Source organism: Molothrus aeneus, chromosome 2, assembly GCF_037042795.1.
Source record: "Molothrus aeneus isolate 106 chromosome 2, BPBGC_Maene_1.0, whole genome shotgun sequence".
NCBI lineage: Eukaryota > Metazoa > Chordata > Aves > Passeriformes > Icteridae > Molothrus > Molothrus aeneus.
Window position 1 is genome coordinate 48,664,318 of NC_089647.1, and position 17,189 is coordinate 48,681,506.

The window sequence follows — 17,189 nt, forward strand, 5'->3', positions numbered from 1 at the left end:
CGATTAAGAGTTCCTATCACTGAATACCAGGTTCTGCAATGTGTTGGGCTGTTTCTGGCTGTGCCCTGGCTCCCGCCACCGGCGGCAGCTCTCCCCGATGGTTGAATTGTTCTGTCCAAAGGAGACGCAAAGGGCAGTTTGAGACCTGCCTTTAAAGAGCACTCCATGCCCCACGCCTGCTCAGTTGGTTACTAAATGTAACTTAGTAATCAAACTTAACTCGATTTGTTTTCTCTCCGTAAAGATCCGCGAGGCATTTCTAACTGGAACTTGTTTTTTCTGCAGCAAGCAACCAAATATACCAACCTCCTACTCCAGGAAAGAAAAGAGTTGTTACTGAGAGGTGACAGCCCATGAATTACCGGGGAGCAGGCAGCGAGGAGTGAGTGTCTGATGTCCTTGGACAACGAATTCTCTGCAATTGCTGCTACATGAGAGATCGCAGGTGCGATGTGTCTTGCTAAAGTACCACTACGGAAACACTGAGGAAAGGGAAAAGCGTTTTTAGTTCCTCGCTTTCTCCCCAGCCCAGCCCCGTGATCGCTTCCCCCTCCCCGGTCCGGCGCTGCCCCACGGACTCCCCGACGGCGGCACTGCAGCGGGGCACGGGAGGGGGCTACGCTCATCCTCTCAGAGGGGACGGATCCGGCGGTCGAGTCTCTCCACGGGCTCTTCCGATGGGAAGAAAGGCGGCAGGAGAGCGGCGAGGGTCCCGCTTCCGAGGGGACACCGCAGTCGCGGCGAGGTGCGGACGCCCGGCGGGGCGGGCGAAGGGCTGCGGCACCCCGCCTGCCGCCCGCGGACCGGGATCTCTCCCTTTGAGGGGCCGTGGGGGTACCTACAGACACCCTGAGGGGGTGACAGGGTCCACCTCTCCCCGAGGAGCCCACGCCCCCCTTCCTCCCTTTCCTCCCCGCCCGCCCCGTCTCACGCCCTGGCTCCCGCCCCCGGCGGCAGCTCTCCCCGATGGAACCGGCTGGGAAGGATGCAGACGGCAGCTCCGAGGTAATTATTAATGGCCGTGCCCACCGGGGCGGGAAGGGGGGGGGCGCAAGGTGAGATAAAATGGGGGCAGCGGGGAGCTGGGAGGCGGGAGCTGCTGTCGCGGAGCCCCGCCGGGAGCATGGCCCTCGCCGCGTCGCTGCTGCCACCGCTGCTGCTGCTGCTGTTGGGGCGGCCGGGGCTGGGGGCGCCGGGGCAGGGCGCGGGCACCTGGTCCCGCTTCGCCCGGCTGCCCTACCCGCAGGACCAGCTCTTCCTCCACGACACCTTCCCCGACGGCTTCCTCTGGGGCGCGGGCAGCGCCGCCTACCAGACGGAGGGCGGCTGGCGCCAGGGCGGCAAGGGCGCGTCCGTCTGGGACACCTTCGCCCACCGCCCGGCCACGCCGTCGGGGGCCGCCCCGCCGGGGCCCGTGGGCGGCGACGTGGCCAGCGACAGCTACAACAACCTGTTCCGCGACGTCGAGGCGCTGCGGCGCCTGGGGGTCTCGCACTACCGCTTCTCGCTGTCCTGGGCCCGGCTGCTGCCCAACGGCACGGCGCCGCCCAACCCCGCCGGGCTGGCGCACTACGGGCGGCTGCTGGCCCGCCTGCGGCAGCTGGGCGTCGAGCCCGTGGTCACCCTCTACCACTGGGACCTGCCGCAGGCCCTGCAGGACGCCTTCGGCGGCTGGGCCAGCCCCGTCCTGCCCGGGCTCTTCCGCGACTACGCCGAGCTGTGCTTCCGGCACTTCGGCGGGCAGGTGCGCTACTGGCTGACCATGGACAACCCGTACGTGGTGGCCTGGCACGGCTACGGCACGGGGCGGCTGCCGCCCGGCGTGCGGGGAGGCCCGCGCCTGGCCTACCTGGCCGCCCACCACCTGCTCCAGGTAAATGGCGCCAAGGGGCCCCGGCGGCTCCTCGGCCGTGCCAAGGTGCCGGGGCGCAGGCCGAGCTCAGCCCGCCCCACCGGCACACCTGTCCCCTGGTCCGACACTGGCATGGAACACAAATCCATGTGCCCGACAGAATGCGGGCAGCAGACCTGTAGGCAAAGAGGGAAAACTCATGGTGTAAGGCAGGAGCTTACTGAGCTACTTACACCAGCGACTGAGTTGGTGGAGAGTTAAAGAGCTCTGTTTTGCAGAAACGTCCATTTCTGCCTGCAGCAGTTCACTTGCCATTCTGGGTGGTGAGGGTCTGCAGACCCTGGACTGTGTCACTCCAGTGCTGCCTTTCTAAGGTGGAAATGCTTAATAAGACTATAAAGGGAATTAGTGTATTTGATAAAAAAGGCTTACTGAATTAACGGAGATGGTAGAGGTGGCCAATATGTCAAACAGAGACGTTTTCTTGACAAAGTATGATGGTTTTTTGAGTGTGAATACTTTTTCGGGAAAGAGATCCTTAATTCCCCAGTTAGTCTTGTAAGTGGCACTAGTAGTTTGCTATAATTAATTTTTCTTCTGTGTATCTCTATAGTGTAATTGTAGTATTTGCTAGGAGCAACCCGTGGGGATTTTCAGGGAGAATTAAGGAGAAGTGTGTATCCTTCCAATGACAGGAGAAAGGATTCCTAGCTGGAATGGGGTGGTCATTTAGGCATGATCTCTTGTACTTTAATATACATTTACATTTCTGCTAATGTCTGTCTGCTCAGCACACACTTACTGGCAAGAGTTGTATCCTAATGAACATTGTGTATTAGATGTGGGCATGAAGAAAACATCCAATGCATGCCTTATTTGACCTTTTTCCACTTTTCTGTATTACTTCTGCAGTCTTTAATGCTACAAATAAGTCAGAGGGAAAATAGAGATGGAGAATATGTGGGTAAAATTTCAGGTTAATTTCCTCGTCCTGAAAACTTTAAGGTCTTCGCATTTAGTTACCATGGCGTGTACTTGGCTGTGTTTCATGCATCACCATAGTACCAGAGTCCCTCATAATCTCAAGCCTGTGCTTCTTCTCATGAAAACTTTGTGAAGGAAGATACTTTTCTATTTAATAAATGAGAAGCTGAGGCACAGTCGGCCACACCATATCAAAAGTGTAATTAAACCAGGAAGGTCTACCAATAGCTGCTTTAGTGACAGAACCGTAATATTTAGTTTTGTTCCAATGACTATCAGTCAGGGTTTGCACATGAGTGAACATTTCTTTTTATGTGCAGTGGAAGGCAGCAAGATACCACTTTTTTCCCCCCACATTTTATGAAAGAGGAGCAGAAACACAGATGCAGTTAAGAGCCAAAGTGGCCACTGGTTGTTAGTGCCCTTTTCCTGGCATGTGATCTTTGTAGCATATTGGTCAGTTACATTATACTTCCAGCTCTTCTACAAGTATAGTCCCAGATCTCAAATCAACTGCAGAGAAAATCAGGGACATAGATTATGTGCAGAGGAGCTCACATCCCTGACTTCTCCAGTAAGAGTCTTCATGGAGGCAGAGGTAGAGCCTAGCTCTTCAGCACAGAGAAGTGAACAGCTTTCATCTGTGTCTCCTTCTCCTTTTTACTTCTCTGTAGCGTATTAATATTAGACCTTTCAACTTGTGCAAGCAGTGAAGTAGGAGGAAGCTGCATAGTATGGCTTCATATCCATATCAGGCTGTGCATTTGTCTAAGAAAAATTTGAATTTCTACCAGTGATGGTAACGAGGGAATTACATTTCACATGGAAATTAAAGTGTCTTACATAAGTCTAGAGTGATTGGCTTTGCAACTTGAATGTTGTTCTTTAATATGTGTCTGTGTGTTGTATAGTTTTATAGGTGAGTTTGGTTATTTGGGAGCATGCACGTCTTTGGTTTGTATCAGAGGGGTGCACAGCAGAACTGCTTTATCACATAAGCTGCAGGATGTGTGCATCACTGGACAGTGTTGCTGGGAGATACAGTCCTCTTGGACCTACTGCAAAAGATGTGGCTGAATCCTCTCATGCAAAGAAAACCCCCTTTCATTGTCTAACCTTTTGCTCCTTATGTAATAAGATCTAGTCCCTGGTTTCTTCTTAATCCCTTTTCCTTCTCTTTGCCATTCTTGTATTTTATTTTTTTTCCAGGGAAATGGAATTTGCAGAACATGTTTGGTTTTTTTTGAAGTTAGATTTTGTTGTCATAATTGATTCTCAGCAAATGTGCAGACTAGCTCTTCATATGCACGATTTCTGACTTTTTTCCCCCTTATTTACAATAGGCAGGTAAAGCTGCTGCCTCCTAATTTATTTTACTGGATTCTAATTATGTTAAAAAGCAAAATAATTTCCTGTAAGTTCTCTAAAATTCAACAGATATAAATGTGGATTTGGGGCTTTGTTTTTCTGAGCGACTTATTTATTCTCTGAAGAAATAATCAAATAAGAGTTTGATTCAATTTAGGATGTTCAATTCAGAGCTTGTGAAAACAGGGCAATGAAGTTTGATTTAAGTAATGATGTTTGAATTCAGCTTGAATGGATTTCATCATATTGTACTGAATTTTTTAATTGCCTCTCATTTTTCTGAACTTCCTTAAGTGAGTCATAACAGATGCTAAATTGACAGAGACACTTTTTTTATAGACAGGACCAAATAAAAATAGTGTAAAAACCTTGTAAGGAAAAATTATTTTATTAATGCATTCTTGGTGTGCTCTTGAGGGAATGTTCATCAGTATTCAGTGAAAATTTCACCCTTTTTTAGTATTTCCATTGACACTTGTCGCTTTTGAGATGTCTAAGCCCTTCAGATGTGGTAATAAATGGAGGAAGCTGTTCACGTTTATTCACAAAATAAATGGAATGGATCAAGTATGTTTCATAAAAGTTGGCAATCTCTCAAGTCAACAGCCAGAAAATGTAATGCCAGCAATCTGTCATGTATTTGATGCATCTCTTTTCTCCAAATAGGAGTTGAGAGAGGTCAGTGTATTATGTTCTGGTTTTTGCAAATGCGTTTTTTCATTAATGGTTCACAGTATGTTGTCTGAGTTGAACATACTTGGACTTACTCAGTATAAACAGCATTTGCAGAAACAGAAGAACACGTTGTTTCCCTGAAGAAGTGAGTGGAACTGCTGCCTGGAAACCAGTCACATAGCAACAGACTGATTTCTATTCCAAAACTCTTTCCAAAACAGAAGGTAAGTACTCTTTTGTTGACCTTCAGTGCTAAACCTAAGTGTCTGTAATTTCAGTGTAGGAGAGTGGTCTTCTCTTGGTGTGTATTGTTTATTTCAAAATTGAGACAGCCCTCAAACTTTCACTCAGTGCAAATGGAATGATTTGGGATTTTCCTGAAAGTAACATAGCTCATCATAGTTGTCAAGGCATACCTAATTTTTAGAAAAAAGGAGGAATACTGCTAAGTAATAGGTTTTTTTCCTGTTCTTGCTTTCTTAAAGCATAATTCAAAGAAGAACAAAGAAGAAATTGATTCTTACTTGGGTTTGAGTATTAGTTGGGTGGTATATGTTTGCACTAGTGATTATTCTACTCATTAATCATTGAATCAGGTTTCTTTCAAATACCAGATTTGACAAAGAAGTGCAGACAAACTGTGGTGCAAGTTCAGATCTGATGCTGCAGTTTCCTGTGCCAGTAGCTGCCAAAAGTTAGGCTATGTTCTCAAATTATATTAAAAGCTATAGCAAGTTATTTTAAAGTTTTAATCATGAAAAGGAAAAAAAAATGCAGTGAGTTTCATTTTAAAATGTGATAAACAGAGATGTTGGGTTTCAAGAATACTTGTTTTATTAAAATTAGGTCCAAAGATAGATTACATAACTTTGCTTTTGCCATTCCTACCTGATTGCATGCATGTTTGCAAAAGGATTGTTGTTCTCAAATATTCCATTGTAACAAACATTGTAACAAAACCAAAAATTTTAGAGATTATAGGAAATCTTAGCAAAACTAAACAGGCAGGATCTGGAAAGATCACACTGGAGTGGCTGAAACTGAATGGAAGCAGAATTTGTTCTGTGTGGAAGAAAACCAGGTCAAGCCTGTAGGTATGTTAAGTCCCACCTGAACTCTTTTGCTGTTCATTATGAGGATGGAGATTTCTTGAGAGTCTGTTCTTTGTGAGGTTTTTAGTGCTTGGCTGTATAGCTGTGAATCTTGGTAAATTCCATTGGCAGCCCCAAATCTGTGTTTTCATGTCTCATTTTAAGTGTCACCTGCCTGATTTCTAATCACCATTGTAGCTGTTGCTGGAGGCACCTAGGTGATATTTCTATTTCCTGTCCAAGGTAGTCCAGTATGCTTCCTTTTTAAATAGCAGTTGTGTATGCTTCCTTTTTAAATAGCAGTTGTTCATGTTGGGTAGGGCTCTGCTCAGTTCTGGGAAGATAATAATTGCTGGTTAACAGCAGTTTGATGCAGATAGGGGTGTTTAGATTGGCAACATAGAACTCGCGTCTGGTAAAATCTCACTGGATACATGAGTTTAAAGCTCCTTGATACTGTTCCACTTTGCATTTCTAAAGCCTCATAAGGTGTGAGATGTTCTTCCCTTCAATCCCTCTCCTCAAGCAGAAGGGATTCTGTATTTGTTGTAGTTTTGGGGATTGCAAAATGAAGCTTGTGGTAGAACTCATGTCACTCTATTCCTTTATGTTACAAGCTTTTCCAGTTTCCATTTCACCTTGTTTCTATGGTCAGTTTCCAGTACTTAAAGGTAGTTGATGGACATAATTCCTAGCTGTACTTGGGACCTGGGAAATAAAGCTAGTGAAACATTTATTGTAATTCAAGATAGTTCACCATTGTTTAGTGCCTGCATTTCCCTTTTGGCTGAAAGCTAGGAGCTCTTAGAGCTTTTTTCCTGTGATAGGTCTGGTGGAAACCTCTGTTCTGCAGCCATCAGCAGGTTGGAAGTGCAGGGATTGTTCTTCCTTTTGAAAATGTTGTCTTCTTTAAAGAAGAAATGCTGTGCCATGTAAGAGGAGGTTGTTTGGCTCATACTGTACCCATCTTCTAGAAGGTCAAATTCTGATTCTCTTGCTGTGGTTGAAGTTGTGCTTAGCTCAGGTTTGTTCTCACAATTACTAACTAACAGCTTCTTCTTCCCAGTGTGCTCTGGGGAGCAAAATATTTTTCCTCCATCTTTCATTATTTCTTAAACCAGTTAGAAGCAGTAAATATGTCAATACAGCTGATGGCAATGTCAGCAAGCAGTGACCATTAGGACAGGATGCAGGCATTTAGTCTTAATGATTTTGGTTACTGTGATGCATATCCTTCTAACTTTGGGAGAAACAGGAAAGAGCAGATGTCTATGCAGACACATCTGTAGTTTGCTTAACTCCAGTTGAAGAGTCCTGTGGCTTTCAATTAGAAATTGGCAGAGTTCAAAGGCAGTTTGATAATCCTTGCAAATGAGTGTGTGATTTGTGTGTTTGGTTGTTGCTGATGAACAGATGAAATGCTGAACTTAATCTGAAGGTCAATGTTGGCAAAGTTGTAAAAAAGCCCAGAAGCCAGCAATCAAAGGAGTCTGCTTGTACAAACTTGTAGGTAAAGAAATGTCCACAGGAGAATTTCTTCTATTTTTTTTTTTTAACAAGATGGTAAAAATAAAGAGGAGGAAATTACAAAGACAGGCTTCTGAAGAAGTAGAGGAGGTGACCTGTGCATACAAGGATGAGGCCTGGTTGAATGGGGGTTTGGGCAACCTGGTGTACTGTGAGGTGTCCCTCCTGCCCACAGCGTTGGGGTTGGAACTAGATGACTTTTAAGCTTCCTCCCAACCCAAGATATTCTGTGATTCTATGGCAGGTTTTAGCAATTCAAGGATGTGTGTTACCATTTTTAAATGCTAAATAAAAACTACTCATGCTTGCTTATTTGCCTGCCAAAGTATATAGAAAAATATAGTCAAATCTGTGATTTTAGATTAAATCAGAAGAATGGAACAGAAGAATATGGTTGTAGACAAAATCTTAAGATCCTTAGGAAATTACTGAAATGAACATTGGACAGATCTCTGAAGGAGAAGGTGACTCATTGGATATGACCATGAAAGAAGAGACTGGCTTCTGAAGAACCACTGAATTATTTCGCATGAGAGAAGATGTGTCAGCAGAAAGAGAAGGTGAGTTATCAAGAAGGAAGAATAACTAAGTGGAAAAGGAGAAAGGGATAATTGGCCATGGCAAGAGACTGGAGCCTTTAGTAAAATGGGATGAGTAAAAGAAAATGATAATAAAGAAGGGAAGGAATTAGACTCACACTGTTTCTCTCTGTAAATACTCCTGAACATAAGTATTAATGACAGGAAGAAAATTGAGAATTAGAAAGCATATGCTTACACACACAAAAGGATATAAATACAGTTAGATTGACTCTTAGAAGTCATGAATAGCTTTGGAAGAAAGCTGCTGGAATGGCCTTTCAGTATTAATGGTAGGAACAAAAATCTTATAAGACAGCTAGAGCAGTTTGGGAGAATAGACTTGATGCATTTGGTGGCAGTGGAGGTGACAGTAGCAGTAAACATGAAATCTTCCTCTTTGCTTTGCCGAATTCTTAACAGAATGATAGAAGGCATGGTCTAAATCTGAGAACATCATTCAATGTAAAGAACAAAATACAGTCTATAGTAACAGTAAACATTTGTTTAGTCTGTCAGTGATGGCAGCTTCTGGCTTTCTGTAGTTTCAGCTCTAATCTGAGAGCACAGAACTCTCATAAGAAGCCTGGCCTGTTAAGTTTGTGGTGTGTATCCCTGGAGATTTGTCAGGGAGGATCCTTTGAGATTCACACTAGAATAAGAAAAAGTACTTTGAGAATATATGGATTTGGCCACATTGAAGCCCATTTGTGTTGCTCCATCTTTATGTATGTTTAGTTTGAGAAGAGATAGACTTCTGTATTATGAAAAATTGCAAAAGTTTAAAGCTTAATTTTGTTTTGATTCTAAAAAAACCCCAACCCATATTCTAAATTCTCCCAGTTATTGAAATCTTTACAGATGCTGTTTACAACAGTTGATAAAGGAACAGTTGATATAGGGACTGGGACCACAAGTGATTCCAGTGCCACCTGACAGCTGGATCTCTGTGACATCTGCATGATGGAAAGCACAGGGGCTTTTGCCCGTCTCAGGATCTGGCCAGCCTGGGGAGTGCTGCAAGACACCCTGCAACACAATTTTCAGCAATGGGGGGAGCTGACAGGGGACCATGCCAGGGGACTGTCACTTCAGTCTGCACAGTTTGTTTCTTGCACATTAGCTCTCATGCTGACAGCTAAGATTGGATTTTTGTTTTCAGTCACAGCTCTACAGAAGCTGAATGGTTCAAAATTGGCTGGGGGAGACTATCCTACTATGGAAATGCCTTGCAATTTTGTGAGTCCAAAAGTCAACCCAAGGTATCCTTTCGTAGGTTTATCAGTTTAATTCTCTTACTAAGGGCTAGAAAATGTTTCTACCACTGGGATTATATTTTACAAGATATTTGCTTTACAGTTGGGAAGACAGTAGCATCTGTTTTGATCCTGCTCCCAGGAAAGTTGCATGGGGGAAGGGGACAGACTTGTAGCTGCTGGTCACACATTCTGGTAAGAGTTCACAGTGATTTTCCAATGCCTTTTCTCAGTCAGCTTTTTTCATGTTCTCTTGAATATGTAGTAGCTCCACTAGATCAGTTGTTTTTCAGAGCTGAGGGCAAAGTTTACTCAGTTTGTTTGTTTAACTTCCAGCATTTTAAGAAATGAAATAATTTTTTGCTGCAGGCATGGAACTGTTGAACATAGTTATTGATTAATTAGTCTAATTGTGGTTCCCTAGATATATATGGAAATGGTAGAATTATGCAGCATGTCTTTTCTTTAGAGAAAGTAGGTTGGAAAAATATTGCATTGTCAGCTTGGTGATTTTTTTATGAAAATTTATTTTGGAAGTAAGAACATATTGCTTAAAAATCAATTGAACAAATCTGACCTTATGGTTGAAAAGAAAGTTCAGCTGACACCTGGCTGTACAGTGGTGACATGCTTCACATGCTCTTTGTAACACACTTAATTCATTTGTTTTCCTGTGACAGTGCAGTGTTAGCTTGGGTACAAATGATGCTTGCAGAGAGAACGATCACCACACCAGTTGACCAGTTATGTATGCCCTCAGGAGGCAAAATCCAAGCCAAAAAGAGTTGTAACAAAACATGGGATGATAGGAAGAAAGAATATTGGGAAAACAGGATGAGGATCTGGTGAGATTAGGGGGTGACTGGCCAAGAGTGGGAATGCAGGAGCTGAGTTTATGAGGCAATACTCCATTTTCATGTGTGTATTTAGCATTAAAAATTAAAATCAGCATGAAATGAGATGGCCCGGAGGCCTCAAGGGTGAGTTGTTTTTTCCCTGTTTCATTTTTTTAAATAAATGTCGTGTGAATTATTTTGAGGAAGCTGACTGGTGGTTTACAGAGCTCACAGACCATGCTTCACAAGGATGGGGCTCCTTCAAAGTCTGTCGTGGCTTATGGTGTCCACTTGCTGTCCCCATGTTGCCACCAGCACTGGGAGTGGGGGACACCATGAGTAACCTGCTAAAGAAAGGAAGGATGATACATTAGATCTGGGTTTCTCAAAGGAGCTTAAGGAAAACAAGTTTCCCTTTAGCTTTTTGGGGAACCCTGTCACTTTTAGGCAGCTAAGTAAATTAGCAAATTGAGTAGATGCATTCCTCTAATCTTGAGGAAAATGTGCATTCCCGTATTCAAACAGTATCTTTGTGTATGAAATGCAAGACCTTGGAAATACACTGAAGGAGCTCTTGAACTCAGTTTTTCATCGTGCTTCCCTTGCCAGCTATGAATATGTCTCTTGTTTTGAAAGAGAATATTGGGGTATATCATGCAGGGAACAGAGCTGCAGGAATATGATTCAAATGCAGTTTTGCATCTTAATTGTCTGCTTGGTGGAAAAAATAATCCCTTTTTCTTCATAACCCCCTGTCATTTCATCTAGCTCATTCTAATCTTCCTAATACCTCCCAAATTCACAAGTAATATAATGTCATTAGAGCAAGTCAGAAAAATCTAAAACCTTTGAAGCTGGAATTTGCTGATTCATTGAAACTAAAATATTTGAGAGACTTCAGTTTTCTAGAAAAAGTTGTGAACTAGGGGAAATAAATATAAATAATTTTATTTTGCTGTAGAAATTTTTGGTTTTCCCTTTTAATGTGATACTGAAAAAATTCTTTTTGATGTAGTGAGTCAGTCAGTCATTTCACACTCTGCCTTCTGTATTCTTTCACTGGATGAGTGCCCACTGCTTCAAATTGGGTCAGTTTACCCTTGTGAAATTGCTGTTTAACCTGGTGCGATATGACTGACTTATTGAAGCTGGAGATTGATGCTTTTTATTCTTTGATGAAAGAAATAAAATGGAGCTGTCAGGACAGAATTCTTGCACTGTAGAGGTTATTCCATGTCTCATATTTGTAGCTGGGCTGCTTGTGCTACTTTTGTGTGAAACTGTAATTATTCAGTCATTTATCCAGCTCCTCTTTCCTATTTCTGGTAAAAAGAAAAGTGGTATTTGAAGGAGGCAGTTGCTTAAAAGGGGGAAAAATTCTAATAAAAGCAGCATCAATTTGGCACAGTCATTCTTATTCTTAGAACCAGCAAAGTGTAGCACAGGGAAGTTCAGAAACAGCCTTTTTCCATAGCTCAGCTTAAGATAATGAAATAGAGTCCACTTCAAAATTGGTTGGTGGTGAAATGGTTATAGCAAGAGCATTGTAAGAGTAAGCCATAAAAGGCAGGAATCCTAAATCACACCAGTGAGATCTCACTTTACCCAAGCTGGACTCTTCTGGAGAGTAATGTTTCCTGTGTTACTGGTAATTTGGAATACATTCGTAGAAACCAGAGGGGGTGGGCATTGGTCTGGTTTATATTGATGCTGGCCTGTAGGAGCTGCTTTTGTTGACTTGTGGTCAGGAAAGAATTTAAATTGTCAAGGAACAGTGTTGTTTATTGTTAGGCCTCTTTTTTCCCTTTCTCTGTGCCGTGGCCAGGCTCCCGCTGAAAAATTTATTTTACCTAAATAATTTGCCTTCTGTTGCAAGGGTTTAGGATTGTGATGATATCTCTGCTTTTCCTGATTTATTCCTGTGGCTTGCTATGACATCTGGAGCATTTGGCATGGGTTTTTTGTGTTAAATATCTTAGAATTGGCTTTTTGGCTCATAATGTTACGAACATAGAATAACAAAGTCATGGGATGGTTTGTGTTGGAAGGAGCTGGAAAGATCATCTAGTTCCAAATGCCGTGTCATGATGTGACATCCCCCCCTCAAGGGGAGGGAACACCCAAGAGTTATGGATGCTCCTGGTTGAAAAGGAATGATAAAAATCAGAGGGTCCACAGCTTATCTTCTAGACTTGTGCACATGGGAAGGGACACCTTCGACCAGATCAGATTGCTCAAAGCCCTGCCCAGCCTGACCTTGATCAAAGGAATGGCACATCCACAGCTTTTCTGGGCAACCCATTCCACTGCCTCACTACCTTCAAATTTCTCCTGAATATCCAATCTACATGTTCCCTCTTTCAGGTTAAAGCCATTTCCCCTTGTCTAATGCTCTTGTGCAAAGTCCCTCTCCAGCTTTCTTGTAGGCCCCCTTTAAGCCCTGGAAGGTGCTATGAAGGGAGCCTTCACTTCTCCAGGAGGGATCATATAATAGCCATTAATGTGTAGGCTAGAGGCTAGAGGCTTGCTGCAATATTGCAGACAACTATGCTTGGTGATTCCTGAATGTCTTATTTTTTGCTGTGGAAGTGTTCAGTTTGAGTGAGTGCTCCTGGGAAATATGTTTGTAGGGACGAAGTGAGTATGGAAGACTGAACAACAAAGAGGGTGAGTATTAAGAAGGGGTCAAATGTACATTGGATCAGCACATTCCCAATATGGGAAAGGTCCTGGAGGGTCTGGAAAGAGCTGTGGGACACTAGCATTTTGTAGATCCAAGATCACATAGAAATGCCTGAGTGAGCTATTTGAGTGTCATGGGGCAGAAAATTATACTGGGAGGTATACAGAGACAAGGCAGTTAATTGGTATGTGAAAAACATAGTTTATTTTTTACCAAAATAAACTGTCAGAGAGAGAGGCTTGCTGTGACACAAACACTGACACTGGACATAAAATACAAACAGTAGCAATGAGAAGCTGCCAGGCAGAGTCAGTTTTTTTTTTTGGTTACATAATAAAGCAGTTCCAGATTTTTGAGTGACTGGTGCAAGCAGCTGAAGATTTTTCTCTGAAGCACCTTGTTCTGGAACTGCTTCAATGATAATGAGATGGGCTGGACACCTGCTGTAGTTACTCTTCTATTTTTCTTGTACAAGTATAAGAAAATAGTACATTCTCAGTCTCCACATTATGTTTGTGGTAAGATTAATTGTCAACCCCACTCCTGAATAATTCAGTGTTGTTTTGTGCAGTAACTATGCAGAAGGTTTGGAAGCACCATCCCAGAGCATTTTGTGTCTCAAGGTCTTCAAAAACTAGAATACATAGAGAAGACATATATACATATACATATATATATATACACACACATAAAAATATATATGTTTATGTAGGCAGTGGGTGTCATTCTGGAGTGTGGCCAATGAAAGCATTGTAGTTCTGCACCAGAGGAATGACACTTCTGATGTAAATGGTAAAAAAAATGTTTTGCAGCCGTATTACATTATTGCAACTGTAGCATAACATGGTCGTTCGGATACAGCTAAATACCTGTTCTAAGTGAAAAAACTGTCTTTTGTTTTGTTGACTATGAAATGGATGGTTTAACTGAAGAGTAGTCTGGCAGATATGCAAGTAACTTTTTAATCCCTTTGTGTCATCCAGATTGAGAACAGAGGAGAATATGCAAGGAAGACCAGTCTGCCTAACCAAGGCTGGATATGGCCCATACAGAATGATTTGTTTTGGTGTTGGTTGGCCACCAGCTCTCTAGCTGGGTTTCATGGGGCTCATAGGAGAGCTGGGTGGAGATCAGAGCCTGCAGAGTCCCTGCGCTCATCTTCATGTATCCTGTACAGCATGGAAATAATTTGTGGGTATAGCTGGGACAGTCTTCAACCTGCAAAGATTATCAGTAGCAAATGGTACTTATCCAATGGCTGAAAACACAGTGTTAAAGTACCCAGAGTTCACCACCCTCAGCTACAGTTGTCAGCAGCAGGACATTTTGCTACTTTTGAGTGAGGCTGTGCTATGGAAAATTACTCCTCCCACAGTTTAGAAGCGTCATCATTGTGCTGGTCTTCCAGGCAGTGTTTGCATCAGCTCTGAGACACAGTTTGGCATCTGCTTGGCCTTGCAATAGTTGGCTTTCCAGTAACCATTATGAAATGTTGTTTAGCATAAAGATACTTCTTTTAAGTGGTTTGGCAGCATTCCCAGTGATCCCAGAGGGAAGAGCAGCTAGGACTTGTTCTCCAGCTCTGAGGCAGCTGTCCACTGGGCTGACCAGGGTGGAGCTGTATGTACTTTGGCTCTGGCTCTGCACCACAACTAGCGAGTAAAGACGTGGACTACGTTGTCCTTGGCTGCCTGCAATCCTTTTGCATAGGGCTATGTAATGTGAAGTGATGGGCCAGCAGCTCCAGGGTTGTGCAGCAGCTCTCTGTGAGGGCTTGTGATGGTGGAGAGGGAGGTGTGCTATGCATGGGCTTTGCTATTAGATGCAGTAGAGCCATCTCCCTTGAAGACTGTGGAAGTAAATGCAGGGGATAGCAATCATGGTTGAGGTAATTTTAGGATGTGTTCACCAGAGAAACCTATGTTTGAGCTTGGCACCCTAGGTTCATTTTCCAGGTAATGGAGAGTAGTGAGCATGGTATCTCTTGTTCTATGACCAAAAAAATACAATAATTGCCCCATTTCCATCTGTGGGGTATAGGTAAACCTGTGGTGACAAACTCAAGCCCAGACTTTTTGTAGACAGACTTTTACCTTTAGTCTAATTAGAATGTGGAGAGGTTGAGTAGATGATGGAGGAGGGGAATACTGAGAGGCTCAAGAATTTGCTTGAGGTGCTTTCAGTTCCTGTGACTTCTTAGAGGGTGAGCTGTGACATATGGTCTGGATCAAATGCAAATTTTGCCTGAGTCTCCCCTACTTCAGGCATGTGGTATCTCCTGCGTGTCTGTGGGGAAGACCTAGATCACATACTCTTCCCTGGTTTTCCTGGGTAGGGGGCCAAGTCTTTCTTCTGACCCAGGAAAGCAGCTGATGTTCCCCCCAGCAAGGGTGGTCCGTAGCACGTGTTTGGTCCTGTAAAGCCAGAATAGGCAAATAGCCATGGTGTCCCATGTAAGATGTCATGGGCATGGAGTAGCCCCATCCTGCAGCTCTTCATTCCTTTTTCCCAGTTATCTGCTGCTGACCCACTCTGGCTGCTGGAGGCAATTTGTGCTTTTTCGAAAATATAAAGAGAGTGGTCCTTGCAAAATACTGTTTAAAACATATAAAACCCCCAAACAAACAAACAAAACCTCTTTAAAATATCACAGTCTTTTTACCAGTAGTTGGAACTGATATGCAAATACAAACATATACTAGTTGCCACCATCTCCTTCTGTCTGGAAACAGAAGATGTCTCTCCTTTAGGAGCCCCATTATTTTCTGCAAGGACTTTACTGAACCCCACATCAAGTAATGGGATAGGTATTTACTAGCTATGCTAAGGAGAAAATGTAAAAATGTGCAACCAGTCTTAAAAATAAATAAAACCTCATTATTTTAAAACAAAACACAGATATCTTCCAGTCACATAAGAAAAAGTAGAACAAGGAAAGACATACAACCATCAGGTAGTGGGGAAAAAGAGAGTTAAAAAAAATTACATTTCTAAAACGCTTTTTGTCAGATCTGTCAGGAAAAGTGATCATGTTGAGCACTGGGATTCATAGACAGGAAAGGTTAATGAGGGTGAGGATTAGATAAATGTCGGTAACTGCAGGTGCAATGAACATAAAATGCTATGAATTTACGGTATTGAAGTCAAGCCAGGCCCATCTGATAGCTTTCTGTGATAACTGATTGTCTAGAAAAAGAAAATATGATAAATGTAATCAGTCTCTATTTTCAGTAAGACCCTTGAAATGGTGGCACATGGAGAGTTACTGTTTGAGTGGAGAAGGAGGAGAATGTTCAGCAGTAGCTAGGAAATTGCTAAAGCAAATGTCATAGTTGTGCTGAAAGTAGAAGCATCAGTCTCAAAGGGCAGTTCACAGCTGAACTTCTTAATGTATTTTAACTCCCATGCCTTGGCACAGGCTAGGACTTCACTACTTAGAGCATTGCTAAAATTGAGGAAACAGTGCCAGTGCAAAGGATAATCAAAATAATAAACAGATGGAGAAGAAAGACTCAATTTTTTTTTTCTGTAAGAAGAGAACTTGCTGATCGCAGCATGACCATCAGATGCAAATATAATCCAACTGTGACAAAGATGCATTTGTTTCTGGTCTGTATCAGGTGATTTTTCCAGCAGAGATGAGGAATTACTAGAACATGGCTTATTTACCTGAGCAAGAACACTAGGAGAGAATATACTTCATGTCTATAAATAGATCCGTTATAAAAACAAGTGAAGGAAAACAACTAAGTGCAGGGAAAGTTTTCCTGCAAGAACAAGTGTTTGGACTGACCATGAATAAATTCAGCCTGAAAGTCGGGGGAAAAACGAAACCATTTGTGAAGTGTCCTTCTCTAGACATCTTCCAGAGAGAGAAGTATGAACAAAATAGCTAGCCTGTGTTAAAGCAAATCTGGATCATGTTATAAATAGGATTGTGTCATATATTGCCCATAGAAGCACTGGATTGAATCTGATACCCTTGAGGCTCTTCTTAATTTTATAATCCAGTTTTCCTAATTCTTGGCAGATAGTAGACACAGGATCATAAATATAGTAATGATTTTTTTTTTCAGTGAGATATTTTTTGTATTTCTGTTAAAATTCCCTGCAAGTCCTATTTTTTCTAACATGGTAATATCACTTATCATTGTCTCCTCTTTACTGTATCATTTAAAAAAGCATTTGCAGTGTCTTAGTCAGAATGTTTCATGCTTTTATGTGACATCCATTGTTGGGTCCACAATGAAAATATCGTCTTGTAGGAACATAGGAAGATTGACAATTAACAGGAGTAACTCCTGGTCTGCACTAAATCGGGCTTGTGAAAGGTCTCTAC

General features: G+C 42.8%; 1 protein-coding gene across 1 annotated transcript in view; it reads left to right on the forward strand.

Annotated features, from left to right (window-relative positions):
- The first annotated feature begins 1,108 nt into the window (after nucleotides 1–1,108).
- Nucleotides 1,109–17,189, forward strand: part of KL (klotho) — a 49,152-nt gene continuing 33,071 nt past the window's right edge. Inside the window, exon 1 of the mRNA XM_066544897.1 lies at nucleotides 1,109–1,873. Coding sequence (XP_066400994.1) covers nucleotides 1,124–1,873 — 750 coding nt within the window. The 5' untranslated portion in view covers nucleotides 1,109–1,123. The remainder of the gene's footprint in view (nucleotides 1,874–17,189) is intronic.